The 16,010-nt window shown below is 29.7% G+C and overlaps 2 protein-coding genes across 4 annotated transcripts; both read left to right on the plus strand.

Moving 5' to 3' along the window:
- The first annotated feature begins 4,383 nt into the window (after window positions 1–4,383).
- On the plus strand, window positions 4,384–6,312 carry LOC124843946 (protein LIGHT-DEPENDENT SHORT HYPOCOTYLS 4-like). Of its 2 annotated transcripts, none has more exons than XM_047320785.2 (2): window positions 4,384–5,171; window positions 5,897–6,312. In XM_047320785.2, the coding sequence occupies exon 1, from the start codon at window positions 4,545–4,547 to the stop codon at window positions 5,142–5,144; it is 600 nt and encodes a 199-aa protein (XP_047176741.1). In that variant the 5' UTR covers window positions 4,384–4,544; the 3' UTR covers window positions 5,145–5,171; window positions 5,897–6,312. The 2 variants fall into 2 exon arrangements, with proteins under 2 accessions (XP_047176741.1, XP_047176740.1); XM_047320784.2 differs by having other exon boundaries at window positions 5,907–6,312.
- Window positions 6,313–12,577: 6,265 nt separating this feature from the next.
- LOC124843945 (large ribosomal subunit protein eL8y-like) lies at window positions 12,578–15,898 on the plus strand. 2 transcript variants are annotated; one of them, XM_088096296.1, is made up of 8 exons: window positions 12,578–12,686; window positions 12,768–12,812; window positions 12,902–13,103; window positions 13,501–13,670; window positions 14,400–14,528; window positions 14,681–14,773; window positions 14,875–15,028; window positions 15,699–15,898. In XM_088096296.1, exons 1-7 carry the CDS (start codon window positions 12,684–12,686, stop codon window positions 15,004–15,006), a joined length of 774 nt encoding a protein of 257 aa, XP_087952422.1. In that variant the 5' UTR covers window positions 12,578–12,683; the 3' UTR covers window positions 15,007–15,028; window positions 15,699–15,898. The 2 variants fall into 2 exon arrangements, with proteins under 2 accessions (XP_087952422.1, XP_047176739.1); XM_047320783.2 differs by lacking the exon at window positions 15,699–15,898 and having other exon boundaries at window positions 14,875–15,224.
- Window positions 15,899–16,010: the final 112 nt, after the last annotated feature.

The following is a 16,010-nucleotide window of genomic DNA, read 5'->3' on the forward strand; positions in this document are numbered from 1 at the left end:
AAATTAGTTTTTTTTTTTAATTTCTTTTGCAAAAGTGCTTAAAGAGTAATTTTGTTTATTTTAAATGCCATTAAAATTCAACAGAAACTTATCTATGATCTAATTATCACACTCCATTATGTCATAGGAAACAGTTCTAGGTAGCTGGCGACAGCTAAAAGCACTTATATTTCTTCATTTCCTATCATAAATAGTTGAACATTTTAGTAACTTTCAATCCAGCAAATTTATCCATACATAAGTTGTTATAGGATGCAGTGTAGTTTTAGTTTTATTTTTTTAACTTTTTAAAATAAAATGTTTTTTATTTTTTATTTTAAAAAGGTTTAGTAAAATTCAAAAACTTTTAAGTAACTACTAATGAATACATATGTACCATATAACTTGAAATAAATATACACCCACTAATTAATTTATATATATATATATATATATATATATATATATATAAAGCACATTCATATTTAATATAAAAAAGCATATATAACAAGCACAATAAGTATTTTTGAATTACTTTTATCAAAAGATAAAGGAATCATGATTGTATTTCAATTATTAAAAGACGATTCGTCATATAGAAGATTTCTATTAGACAATAGATACAATATTTGATTTATAAAAATATTATAGTTGAAAATATCATGTCTCTATAGTAGCTCATTGCCTTACATTTGTAATAAAAAATCTTAATACAATAATATTTTTCAAATTTTTACAAAAATGACATAAATATATATAATCATTTCATCACTATAGCCAAAATATTTGTTTTCATTTTGTGTTTAATATATATATATATATATATATATATATATATATATATATATATATATATATATAGGTATGTACAATTCATAAATAATATCATATGGATCTAATCATATTTATCCCAATATATAAATAATACCTTAAAAAAGTTCACATTTCACAATCATATTCTCATAAATATCAACATTTAACTATAACTTATAGATTTATACATACATTGCATCAAGTGTTTCTCATCCAACAATCAAAATTCTTATTAATGTGAATTGTGATCTTGTTTAAGTGACTCAAGGAAATAAAATTATCTTAGCTTAATTTTAGTTAGCAAAAAAGTACACTAGCATGAAAAATTGAGCAACATTTCAAATAGCTACCATATCATCTCAATCCCCTCTAAGGAGTTTATGATCTCTTAAAAAATTATTTTTCTTATGCATTATTGGCTCCTAAACCTCTAATTTCAACTTTAACATTCATATATTCAAATATTACTATTCTTTTTAAATAATTCCAAATAATCATGAGACATATAAAAATTCACTTCAACTTAGATAATATAATGCATCCATCTAAATCATATGTACACCATGGTTAAATTTAACTAACTCAAATTGACCACTCTTTATGAAAAGATTTCACTCATATACATACAGAGTTTCATTATTTTAAGATATCATCATTCAATCTTAGCTTTATTCCAATCATTAACATATATTTAATTCGCATATTAAAGAAACTTAAGTAATTAGATAATTAATTCACAAAGATAATACATCATTGTGAATTTAAACTGATATACTAATTTATTTTCACTTCTCAAGTGCAAATCACACTAAAAGTGAGAAACCATAATTTAATTTTGAAAAATTCATTTATACAGCTTTTAAAAGAACTAAATATAAGAAAAAATGAAATTAATTTTTTCATAAGTTTAGGCTAATTAATGTTGTAGATATTTTTTTCATATTAATTCTTTAATTTATTTTAACTAGTTATGCATAAATTAATTTTAATTTATAAAAATATATTATTTTTTCTCTTCTAAAAAAATAGTATAAAAAGTTTATCTACACAAATTCTATATAAAAAAAATAGTACATCTGGCTGTGTTTACAATTAAACTTATTTCACATATGAGTTAACATTATTTTTAATTTTAATAAAATTTTAGATGAAGAAGTATAATTATACTAAATTATGTAATTTAAAACCTATATTAGTAAAAATATATATTGACAATATATATAAAATTTAGTAAGAATTATATCTATAATTTGATTATATATTTCAAAATTTTAATACCTCACCTAGATACATTTGATCTTTTCAATCTCAGCTCTAAATAAATTGAAAATATTAACACATTGTTATTATAAATATATATATATATATATATATATATATTCAAGTCAGGTTTTTTTGTTATTGGGATAGGTGAATTCTTAGAGATCCATCCTCCAAAAGAACCGGATATGATAATTTTTCATCATCCGGCTCGAGCACTAATCAAATTTTTCAACTGTATCTATAGAATAAAATAGAAAAAAATGTATGTGTTATCCACACATATATGAAGATTCTAAATAATAAAAGAAACTCGATTCTATTCTCTTTTTCCAAAGTTACAATTTTTTATTGAAAAAAAAAATTCAGTTCTTTTTAAGTAAATTTTAGTAAACGCTCAATACCCGAGTAGACTTTTCAAGTTGATAATGCTTTCTGGGTGATCTCAAACTTTGCAATTGTTATCCTGTCAAAAAAAAAATCTTGATACTTTTTATGTACAAAGAATTTACTTGTTACTAATATAACCTAACTCGCGTTGTTCTTTAGATCTACTTTGTTCACTCCAATAGTATCAGAAATCAAATCAATGCATAGGAAATGAATGCGTTGTCATACTATATATATATATATATATTCAGAAGTTGGACTCTTATGTTTGCATGACAGATTTATTTGTCATTTTAATATCCAGTGTCTTTAATCCAACTTGAATTTTAATGTTTTCCAATGTATCAATAATTAAAAATATAAATATACGATGATATAAATTATACATTCTAAGTATAATATAGTTTTTATAATTAGGATAAAATTTACTATATATGATTTCTAATTATAAAAAACAAGTATTTATATTGTATTGTGAACATATAACATGTAGTGTAGTTAAAATAAAATTTATATCACCAACTAATTGAAAAACATATAAACTTTTATCCTAGTTGATATGAAAGTCAACCAATTTATCACAATAATCAAATAAAAACAGAAAATTACATTGTCAATGCATTCTTTTTATTCTAGATAATTTTATTGTGAAAAAAATTATTCTACTGGAATTACATCTCTATTCAGACTGCGTTTTTTTTTTTAAACTGTACATGGTGATGCATTTCTTTGATGAATTCACCTCACTTTAAGAAGACAATATTGATTTACTGTATCTGTATTAAAATATTTGATTGACTGTATATATTTTTCAAAACAAAATATATTCAAACAGATTTGTTTATAAATTACTTCATTTCATAAAAAAAAATTACTAATTACTAAAAGGATATAATTTAATGTGAAAAGAATATAACTTGAACTAGACATAAACTCAACAGAAACCCTTTCAAGTGTTTAGCACAGATTAAACTTGACTCTGTGTGATGGAAATGACTTCTTCTTCCTTTTTAAGTGTTTAACACAGAATCCATCAACTTCCACAATTAGGTATTAATTTAATGAAGCCTTTGTGGTCAATGATTTCATGGTTGAAAGGAAATGATTATAATCTGCAACAGAAATATCTGGGGATTAACAGTTGAAATGCAATGTATGAAGGTGATTTCTTCTTATTTTTTCTGCAAACCCTAATTATTATTCCTACACACTACTGTGCATGTGAATTCAGGCTCTGGCTGATGATGATCCCACTCATGAAGTAAAGTTAGTCATATCAGACAGAGAAGGGCAAAGTTGTCATTTCAGGAAAGGTGTTGTCAATCAACCCAAAAGGAAGGTGCAACAAAATCATGTTATTCCCTCATTTATTTTTTTCTCATATTTTTTTCACCCTCCATGACTTTATGCTGTCTGCATCAGTCACCTTTCACTGTCACTATCAACCTATTTTCATTTCCACAAAAGCCCTAAAGGCCAAAACACACCACCCCTTCTTTCTCATTTACACCCTCCCTTTTCTCCATTTGCCTCACTCACCAATACCCTATTTGCAATCCCTTCCTACTCTTTTCACAGAAAAAAAAAAAAAAATCTTACTTCCCCCCCACAAAAGATTTCAGAAAAACCTAGCATCATGCAGGTTTCAACATACAGACACACACTAGAGCATTTTTAAGTATGTTAGCATGAACTTGGTTTTCTAATAACATATATACAGAATAAGATAACACTTATGTTTTAAATTTTTTTCTGTAAAATACCTTTTTCAAAGAAAGAGAAAAACTAAACTTAGAATATTACAAAAGTATTCTAGGAATTCACAAAAACCAAAGGAAATTCAACCTAGCCCCATACCAAAACATGTTATAGTCTAATCACTATTCTTTTACCCTCTCTTCAACTCATTCTCTCACCTATAACATTATTCCAACCCTTCCCTTCTTTCCTCACACACTTCCTCACACTACCCTCTTCTTCTTCCTCAAATCTGATCTGATCAGGTTTTCATTTTCATCTTCTTCTCCTTCTTTTTCTCTTTTTCTTCAACCATGTTAACCAGTGAAAAGAGTCCAATCTAGATCAGAATTCATAAACCAACCATGAGCTCATTTCAGGATTTTGAATCCTCTCCAAGCAAAGACATGATTAACACGGGCCTCAACAACACTATCACAAACCTAACCCCTTCCTTGAACTTCTCCTCAGCATCATCTTCTTCCACAATATCAGCAACAACAACATCTTCATCACCACCTTCCACCCCAAGCCGCTATGAGAACCAAAAGCGAAGAGACTGGAACACTTTCGGGCAGTATCTCAGAAACCACAGGCCCCCACTTTCCCTCTCTCGCTGCAGTGGTGCTCATGTTCTTGAGTTCCTCAGATACCTCGACCAGTTCGGTAAAACCAAGGTTCACACACATCTTTGTCCCTTCTTTGGGCATCCAAACCCTCCTGCACCGTGTCCCTGCCCTCTGCGCCAAGCATGGGGAAGCCTCGATGCCCTCATAGGGCGTCTCAGAGCAGCGTTTGAAGAGAACGGTGGAAAGCCTGAAGCCAACCCTTTTGGTGCTCGTGCTGTGAGACTCTACCTTCGTGAAGTTCGTGACTCTCAGGCCAAAGCTAGAGGCATCAGCTACGAGAAAAAAAAGCGCAAGCGTCCCCCTCAGCCACCTTCTTCAAATGCTACCACTCAGTAGTATATATAATATATGCATATATATATAGTAAGGACTCAACCATAAACTCTACAAATTATCATCATCATTATTATATTATAGTCTACAATTTCAGGTCCACCACATGTTCATGGTCCCAACTGATTTCTACATACGAGGTTGAGTTTTAAAAACAATTCTAGAAGAATTAACAGAAATCCATGGCTTCTACCACCTACCTAGAAAGAATTAATGAAACCTCAGTATGTCATACACAGATTGACCAAAACTCTAATAGTAGTAAACCATTTAACAATTTCTTCACAAAGTTCATGACATATATTACTACGTAGACAGACAGATCAATAAAGTCGCATGTTATATTATTATTATTTATATGATTGAAGTTTTAACTGTCTGCAACTGTAATTGTATCTGCAACTTTGAGATTTCTTTTAGTCTCAGCAAACTTTTTTGGTCTGTGCAATTGCATTGAAGCTGCAAACATGATTGTATTTGTCTGTGATGTCTTAAACTATCAGAAATCGCAAAAAAAAATCAAACCCTATCAACACAAGTTAAATCTTTGCATATAATATATAGTTTTAAAGATTCCCTTTGTATTTGAGTTTGATTACCTGTCTACACATATAGTTTAAATGCTTGCTATATGTTGTTATGTATTGCATTTTGTATCCTAAGTAATATATGCATAGTACGTGATGTTGCCATCTGTTTTTCTTTGTTATGTATTTTCTTATATTAAACAGAAGTTGTGATTTGTTTGACTTGAGGTTCTTGAAGGTTTTAAATTGCGGTTGAGGCTTCCCTTGATGTTATGGTTGACAAAAGGAAATTTCAGGCAAGTATAATTTACGTGGCTGGGGAAGTGTTCAGAGGTTTGATAATATTGCAATAATAAGGGTTGCAGTTGTGATGGTTAATTTGAAACCTGCAATGTAAGACTTGCCCTGAGGAAAAAGAAGAACTGTGCTATGGAAACTGCAGTGTTACTGGTAGAAGGGCTAGCTCGAAGGGTGTGAAGAAGTGAGAGGGGTTATTGTGTGACCTATTCACTGTCAAATTTGTAATAAATATGTTTATGTACTTGAAGGTGGGTCATTTATGACGAGTAATGGATTTGCAGATCATGTTCCATGTCTTCTTTGTTGGATGTGGTGAAATGCTATTACTTGTGTCTTCTTTTTACCCTTCCACATGAATTAATAGTAAGTGTTTTGCAAGTATCACACACACGCACTTGATCATCCACTGGTTAATTTCTAGCATTATACTATTTACTATATAGTATTATGTACGTGCGAATGTACATCTATTTTTATTTTTTTCCTATGTTTTCGTGCTTTTGGGTTTTCTGATACTAGGGTAGGGGGGCCCTGTGGAGAGACTTTTCCTCTGGATATGGCGCAAGTCCTCTGGGCACGCAGGGCAAATCAGCAAAATTTTAATGTGAGTTGTGACTGCAAGTCCAATCTCATGCGTCTCAAGTCTCTTGTTCTTCACTCTAAAAACTTTTAGAAACATTGTATATGATAAAATTAGAAAATGTGAAGCTTTTTTACTTATCAAATAACCCATAAAATTCTACATGCAGTGATTAGTGTTTGGTTCTTGAAGTCTGTGCTTCTAATGAACCTTTTTCTTTCTCTCTCTTTCTGGGGGTTTCTGATCACTTCTCCTACTTCAGCGGGAGTGAAAAACCAGTGAATCTCTCAGTAGGGTATTCACATATCAACTCTTATCAGTTTTTCAAAATCACATGTCAGGGTCTTAATCTGTGTTTGGATCTTCGTTAGAAATATATGTTAAAGAGTGCAAAACGTAATTTTATTAGGGAAGAGGCTTAGCTTCTATTTTACTGATATAACGTACTTTTTGAAGTCCAAAAAGTGCTTGAAAAATGTTCTTAAACTTTGCGTTGTAGTAGAACTAATGATAACCATCCATCTCAGAAGAGATACAGAAAAAAATTATACATGTCATGCAAAAGATATCAGAAAAATGTGGTGAAACTGACATGGAAGAGAGAACATTGTGTTAGTGTTTCTGTGATTTAAGGAAATGTTAACTTTTAGTACTATATATGTGTTTGTCTGATTTTGGAGAACAGATTGTTTTTTTAATATGATATTTCACAACATGTGCTTAATCTTTTTGTGAAAACTTATAATTAGTAGTGTCAGAATGTTTTGTATTTGGGAATATTTTCTGGTGGAATAAATCGATTTTGAAAGAAAAAAAATCCATTAATAAAAATGATTCTGCTTAATGTTTGTTATAGAAATTTTAAAGAAGCTTTTAACAGTTTACAGAATTTATATTTAGTTTTTTTATTATATTTTGAAAAGGTAATTTTCTTTCTGAATGCAATGCATGTATTTTGTCAAACATTTTCCCAGCAAACAGAAGATGTGAATAGCCAAATCAAAATACATAATTCACATGCATGCAGTAAAGGACAGGACCACACCCTTATATTATTTTTACTAAATTTGAGTGGAGAAAAATGTCTGCAATATACTATCCCATGTTTTTTTGTCAACATATTATTTATTGATAATTGTAAACATAATTACATTCTCTATGGTTCAATTTACAAGAAATCACAAATGAGCTTGGATAATATATTCCTTACAAATATATCACCTTTCTTTAGCAATGAAAAATAGTCAATAACCACACTTTGTAACTTTTCCTTTTAATTTTATATCCTTTTACTTTAATTTGCCAACATTACCCTTAATGGAGTGGAAATAAAAGAGAAATATTTTAAAAAATAATAAATCTAAGCTAGACATTTTTTTTTCTTAAAGTCCTTATCATTATACTAAATCAAATATTAAAAAAATCATTATAATTTTTAGTCAATCTTTAATAATATACGTTCACATTACTTTTTAGGGGATAAAAGACGAGGATTGAAGAAAATGATGAAGTGAGATATAAATACATAATTTAAGAGATTGATTTCAATTGGGATTTGGATTACACTAACTACAGATCTTTCCGTACAGATTCCCAATGTTAATTTGTCGAGATGTTTGATGTTTGAATAAGAAAAAGATAAAGGTGTGTAAGAAAATTATTAAAGCAATAATGTCTTTAATTAAGTATGCTTTATAGTGGGTTTACTGTCACTAATCAGACACATTGCTTACTTCTCAATTAGAGTATCAGTCTACATTACTTAATATTCTAATTTATGGTTTTGTAAGAAAAACACCTTTTTTGTGGTGTAACAATGTTTCATAGGAAAAACTCAATATATAGTAATATTACTTCTCATATTGAAGAAGTTTTTGGTACTTTTTATAATTTTATATATGTGTCTTTTTATCTTAAAAGTCCCTAATGATGACCTTATATTTAAAATTATATTTTTAATTTATGAAGTTTGACAAATAGTTCTTAAACTAAAAGAAAAGTTTATTTTAATCCTTCAAAATTAGTAAAATATGAATATCAAATTTGAGGAACTAATACGAATTAAAAGATCCTATGTTTTTAGAAATGTAGTACTAAATTCTTAAATTTTTGTCACTCCTGTTAACAGTTTTTATTATTATTATTATTATTATTATTATTATTATTATTATTATTATTATTATTATTATTCACTAGTTGTCACTTGACATCATTTAAAAAATATAATTTTTGAAATGTTTTATTTTAATTAAATAATTTAAAATAATTGAATTATAGTTTTTTAATAATGTATTTTAATTATTATTAATTGAAAATATTTTTCAATAACTAAATAAATTTTATTAATTAAGATATTAATAATAATAACTTTTATAATTGTAACATCTTAATTTAGTAGGATTTACATTACTAATTTGAAACATTACACAATTGATAAAAAAACATAAATCAAGATATAAAAGTATATAAAATGCATTCACAAATCCTTGAGAAAAACTAAAATAAACTTTTGAAAGATAAATAACACTTCATATACATTGCAAAAATATATTATTAAATAACAACTACACTTTATAGGAAGACCATTACCCATTGTATCACTTCAGAGTTCTCTCACACTAGTACAAAAACCAGCGTATAACGTCATGCGTTTAACGTCCAACCACTAAATAGTCAACGTTGAAAATGACGGTGACATTTTTATAAATAAATGCAATTATTAAACGTCGTTTAGAATTGTAATTCGACGTAAAATGATATAAAACATCGAATGCCCTTTAAATTCGTCAAAAGGTTAGTGAATTCAATAAAAATTTGAGCGAGAGATTGAAAATTCATTCACTTTATCTTAGTACGCGATACTCTCTTCCCTTCTCAAACTTTTCTCGAACGAAGTTTGTCGTGCATCACATGCAATCTTTCTTTCATTTGATACAAATGCATGTTAATTAACTACTTTATGTATGATTTTTGTTTGTTTTAACCGATTATTTTCGTGCTCGTCCTTCATCGGTGCATTCTGCTTTGTCTCTTACTGGTGACGAAACTTTATTCCGATGAACCCACCTTTTGAAGGTTAGTTTTCGTTTTTCGTTTTTCGTTTTTCGTTTTGAAGAACTTATGTGTTGAACTTGTTTGGTTTTTTTTTTGTTGAACTTGTTTTTTGTTGTTGTTTGGTTGAACTTGTTTGTTGTTGTTTGATTGAACTTGTTTGTTGTTGGTTATTATTGTTTGTTGTTGATACTACACTACACGACGTTCATAGTTCATGCTTTATAAAATACCAAAAAGTGAAAATTATTGTTTTTATGCTTTTCAGGTTTCGTAGAGTTGTAAAAAATGATCACAATTAATTAAAAAAACAAAAAAAAATTGATTAACGTCGAATATTGACAAAATTCGACGCTAACGTTAACGTCGTATGTTGAGAAAATTCGACGTTAATTTAACGTCTCCTGAGATGACATTGTTCACGATTTTGCCGTTAAAAGCTCAAAATATTCGACGTTGTACGCGATTTTTTAACTAGTGTCATCTGACTATCTTGATCTTTGTAAGTGGACAAATCACAACACATCACATGGTAGGATAAAGTAGTGTAGTTTAAAACTTATTAGTTTTGAAGAAAAGGAAACTTATATAGAAACATTAAAAAAATCACTATTTAACTTTACATCAATCATACAATCTACATCAAAACATAAAGACTCTTATGACTCTCTTAAACCAAGAACAACAAATACAATATTTAAAAGACTATTGTATTGACTAGCACCCCGAGACCTTGCACATATAATTGCTCAATCATTTAGACATCTCAAGAGCTATAATTATAATGTGTACGGGCCACCTCTGATCCACAAAGTATGATAGATTAAATTCTATCTTTATCAAGTTCAACTATTCTGATACTCTATATATGAATCTCCTTTGTCTCTCAACACTAATTATCTTCATTTTTATGAATCCACTACTAGTAGAGTTATGATGAAATTTTAGTCCTTATTGTCAATACACCACACACATTACAACCACAACAGTATCCCTACCTAGGAACCATTACTTCCTCATTTTGTCCTATTCATATCAAATCACAATCAATATTCATACAATACCTGCATATTTTTTTTTCACTTACAAATCATACATTATCACTTGAGAACCATATTTCAAACAATACACCACATATAAAACAATTCACATAAAAACATATAAGACTTTACAAGATTTAAACTAATTCTATACATTCTCGTTTAGCAAGTGTCCTTTGGAAGGAGGCTTGTCCAACGACCACATTACTTACCTAATGAGAAAATTATCTTGATGCTTTTTGACTTTGTTAAAACTTCCTTGCTTTGACAACTTACAAGCTCATCCAACAACAAAGTATTGGGATTGAATTCTTCAAAAATTCATCCAGCAAGACTATCTCGCTCAGAGAGACAAGTACACATCTTGCTTTCAACAATTTCAGACTCTCCTAAACAAGCTTTAATTCACTTAGCTAATATAGCACCCTAGGACTACTTTTAATAAGTTTGCCCAATGAGAGGGTTACTCGCCCAATGAACCAAAATGCTAGAACTCACTCACTTACAAATTATGTATCCTCGCCCAATGAGTCATATGGACAAACTTGTCTAAGCTTTTACTTATCTTAATTTTAAAATATACACATCTTTACTCATAAATTAACATAAGACAAATTAAATTCTATTTACATTATCAATACATAGACAACATCATTGCACACACTTAAAATTCATGGTCCTAAGCATCAATTCAACTAATAACTTCAAACATGTAAAATTAACATTATAAAACAAATTATGCAAAAATCAATTCATCACGAATCATCATCATACAATTTAGACTCATTAATCATCGATAAGAATTAAATTTAAATTAGCTTCCCTTACTTTGTATAGGAAACACCCTTAAGTTAATGTAGTTCTTAGATCTTTAATTCTAGTATGATGTTCTAACTACCAACACAAACAATAAATTAAAGGTGTACGCATATTATTACGATTAAAATTAAACAAAAAATTACTTTCAACTAATTTATTCATATGCATTTATCTACGTGTGTATGAAAACATTAAATTAACTCAAAATAAAGAAAAAAGTGAAATTGTTGAGATTTTGATCAGTAAAAAGTTTAAACATCTCCTCTGGAAATCTAGTGATGCTTTATGAAATGAAACAAATGACTATTTTTTTAAATCTTGTTGTATTTCGATGTTAAATTATTGTAGAAAAAATAAACTTCACTATATTATTTCTATTGATCACAATCTTGGTTTGAAAAATAACTTTAGCTTACAGTAATAATAAAATAAAATTAGATATAATTGACTTTAGCATGAACGAGACACCTAAGACTTAAAAAAAAACAATATTTAAATTATGGCACTTAAATATAGGTAAACTAACACTGTTTTTTTTTGTTTTAATAATGTTAGAATGTACCCAAAACAAAAGCATACATTTGAGAATATAAAAAATACAAATTCTTAACTTTTATATTTGATTTGAGATTCTCTAATTTTAATTTTAACTATTAGAGTTGATCTTAGAAAATTTTAAAGTTTTAGTATGTTAGTGACTTAAATTTCTTAAAAATATATTTTTTCACAAAACATTTCAAATTTTATATAAAAATAATTATTTTGTTAAAATTTTCTATTCAAATATACTGCTAACATAAAAAAATGACCAATAAATTTAGGTTATTAAAATAATAATTATAATTTTTGATAAATTAAAAAATATTAATTTATGTATCAAATTATTTTTATATAATATTGAACTTAACCTAAAATTTACAATCTGGGTCAAACCACCAACTTGACACATTTTTTTAGCAGCGTAGTTTCTTGAATGAAAAACAATATAGGCATTTTAGGAAAACATAATAGAAGTTGGAAGGGAGGTGTACAAGTACAATGAAGAGGCGTATTTAGTAGTTATAGACCTTGGAAAGTTGCGGTCTGGGTTCATCAAATATGGGCCTCACCCAACCTTCAACCCAATCTTTTAAATTCTAAAACCTCTTCTTTTAGGGTTCAATCTTTGGTTCGTTCACCGTCGCCACTGCACTTCGTACTCCGTCGCGTTTACCAGCGCTAAGCAATGGTGTGTTGCATTTAACACCTGCTTCATTCATCATCATCTTCATTCACTTTTTCTTTTACTTAATTTGATTTGACCTCACAGGCTCCGAAAAGAGTACCAGCGAAGAAGAAGCTACCGACTATTCAGGTTTGTTTTAAGGTTTTGGGGGAAATGGAGGAGTGAGTGGAGTGATATAAACGTGATTTTGATTTGTTTTGCTCTGTTGATTGGTGTAGGAGAAGGTTTCGAACCCGTTGTTCGAGAAGCGTCCGAAGCAGTTCGGAATCGGAGGGGCGTTGCCTCCAAAGCGAGACCTGACTCGGTTCGTGAAATGGCCGAAGACCGTTCAAATCCAACGCAAAAAACGCATCCTCAAGCAGAGGCTCAAGGTCCCTCCCGCACTCAATCAGTTTACCAAAACCCTCGACAAGAATCTCGGTATAATAAACTTCTCCTTAAACACTAATACAAATATAAAATGTTAAATGATTGAATTGAGTTTCTTTTTTTTTTTTTACGGATTTTGTCAGAGTTTGACTGAAACGCTAGGGCATGCTTGGGGGGAAGGCTATTTTTTATGGGAGATTAGAAGCCGTATGCTTGGAACTTGGCTGTAATTTCTAAAGAAATTTTGTTTTGTTAAAAATAAGTTAATTTTTCGAATATAGTAATTTGTGGCTTCTAATGGAAATTAATTATGGTAAAATCACTTCTAAGCAAACTCAACCGGAGATTGACTAAAACTGATTTTTGACAAATTTAGGGGACTGGGAAAAGATTTCATCTAAAAGTTAAACACTGTTTTAATATTAACTATCTGGTTTTTTGGAAGCAGCAACGAACCTATTCAAGATGCTGCTGAAGTACAGGCCAGAAGACAAAGCAGAGAAGAAAGAGCGTTTGTTGAAGAGGGCTCAGGCCGAGGCTGATGGGAAAAGTGTTGAAGCCAAGAAGCCTATTGTTGTTAAATATGGTCTCAATCACGTTACTTACCTTATTGAGCAGGTCTTTTTTTTTCTCTGTTATTGTTGCTGTTTTTTTCGCTTTCATTGTTATTAATTGTAGTGCCAAGGTTTTAAATTGCCAATGTTGGAACTACAATCCTCAAACATTGTGGGAAATTGCCAAGGTTTGACCAGAGTTGTGGTTGTGGAGAACTGCAAAAGATAATGTGGATCATTTTATTTAAAGGAAGTAATTTAAAGAATGCAATTTGTGTTTATGTTTTGGGATCTTCTTATTATTTGAAGTACTCTTAAGAATTGTTGACTCCTGGCCTATGTTGAATAAGAATAGCGAGAATTTTGTTTTAAGTGGGGTCCAGTGCTTTAGAGATTAGGATGCCATTGTTGCCGTAATTGTGAAGTTTCATATGTTTGGATACTTGATATAGAATAAGTTGAATTTAATTGAGTGGAACGCAGTTTCGTTCCATTGTTTAGATATTTGTTTGATGGAATGGAGAAGGGAGTGTTTTATTGTAGCCAGCTCACCCTTTGGTGGAGAAGAAAAAGAGGCTTATTTGAGGGAATGTTATATTTTGTTTTTCATTCCATTCCTTTCAATTTCATCTTGTATATAGACAGTTCAAACAACTGTACCCAATACCATAATGTTGTGTTATTGTTGTTAATTGATGCTTCAAGGGATGTTTTTTTCAAGGCAAATAATGAAACATGAATAAAAATTTTCAGGTGATGTTGGAGTAACAGTTCTTTTGATTACTTTTTTCAGAATAAAGCGCAACTTGTTGTGATTGCTCATGATGTGGACCCAATCGAACTTGTGGTCTGGCTTCCGGCACTCTGCAGGAAGATGGAAATTCCATACTGCATTGTCAAGGGCAAAGCACGCTTGGGAACGGTACTTACATTTATTGAACAAGACAATGTTTTCAAAACTGAACACCGGTGTTTGGTTTTTTTGAAACGTTGCCGCTGATGCTTTTAGAAAGTTCATGTGTATGAATCTATGATTTGTTACTTACTCGGCTGATTAATATGCTCTTTTGACAGGTTGTCCACAAGAAAACGGCTTCAGTTTTGTGCTTGACAACTGTCAAGAATGAAGATAAATTGGAGTTCAGTAGAATCCTAGAAGCTATTAAGGTGATGTAGTTTTACATTTCGATTGCCTATAGTTAATTACTCTTTTAATCGATGATGTTGACTGAATTTACTTGGTTTTTGGTCTTTGCTTCTCTTTTCAGGCTAACTTCAATGACAAGTATGACGAGTACAGAAAGAAGTGGGGTGGTGGAATCATGGGTTCCAAATCCCAAGCCAAGACCAGGGCCAAGGAGAAGCTCCTTGCAAAAGAAGCAGCCCAAAGAATGTCCTAGATTCAGTTTTTATAAGTTTGAGGTCATTTTTTCTATATTTTATTTTAAGGGAGCCTATACAAGTTAATGTGAGGTTTAACATCATTTTGGTAGCTCGTAATCCATTAAAACCCGATTTTGATCCTTGATATATGATTATCAATAGTTATTTTAGAATTAATTAAATGTATTTCTTTTTTCTGCTCGGGAATACTAATACCATTAAGATTTTGCTACAATTTTGTGGTTCTAAATAGATTATTTTCTTATAATTGTTAAATAATGGTTATGATTTAAGTGTGTTTCTGAAAAAAAATAATGAGATAAAAATTTCATCTTTTTGACGGGAATATGTTTAAAAAATATATTTTTGTTTAAATAAATAACTTGGGTATCTGTTTCTTTGTAGTCTCAACTTCTATTTCAAATGAACAGTAATTATTTTCCGAGGCAAGTGAAAACTTGTTTAGAAAGTTTAAATGTCTATAGAATAGGATATATAAAAAACTAGGGCCAAAGGGGATTATACTTTTTTGATGTTTTTATCTTTTCTTGTGATATCTTTATTTGGCAAGCCAGTACATGGATTTAATATTATAAAAATGTTTTCATAAATAAACTTCAATGTAAAATTATGATCCATGTTGCTTAGGCATTGGATCATGTCACTTTTTCTTGGCTTTGATGTCACTCCATATTTTTGTGTTCTGCAGCTGTTGTTTTCCTCATCGGGCAGAAAAATCACATGATGCTTTTATCATTTGTTGGTGTATTTTAAGATAAAAACAAAACAGGGCATAAAGATCGAAACGTATTGTTCCACTCTATGTCGTTGCACTGGTGCTTTCACTCTATTTTACCTGCAACTTTGTAACTGTAATCTAATATTTTATCCTTAAAATACTTTATATCATTTTGGTCTCACTTGTCCCTGCATGGATTAGAAAATGCATAAATATCATGCTATTAAGGGAATATTTGTTTGGTTTCTAAGTATATTGTTTATAAATAATTATTAAAGTTTA

The sequence above is a fragment of the Vigna umbellata genome, chromosome 8 (genome assembly GCF_029865625.1).
Source record: "Vigna umbellata cultivar VRB3 chromosome 8, Vumbellata_1.0, whole genome shotgun sequence".
Taxonomy (NCBI): Eukaryota; Viridiplantae; Streptophyta; class Magnoliopsida; order Fabales; family Fabaceae; genus Vigna; species Vigna umbellata.

Bases quoted from the DNA above. Each gene is read 5' to 3' on its own strand.
- LOC124843946 (XM_047320785.2), top strand. From the start codon at position 4,545: ATGAGCTCATTTCAGGATTTTGAATCCTCTCCAAGCAAAGACATGATT.
- LOC124843945 (XM_088096296.1), top strand. The intron at 12,813-12,901 runs GTTTGTTTTAAG...TGATTGGTGTAG, and splicing joins AGAAGCTACCGACTATTCAG to GAGAAGGTTTCGAACCCGTT. The intron at 14,774-14,874 runs GTGATGTAGTTT...TTCTCTTTTCAG, and splicing joins GAATCCTAGAAGCTATTAAG to GCTAACTTCAATGACAAGTA.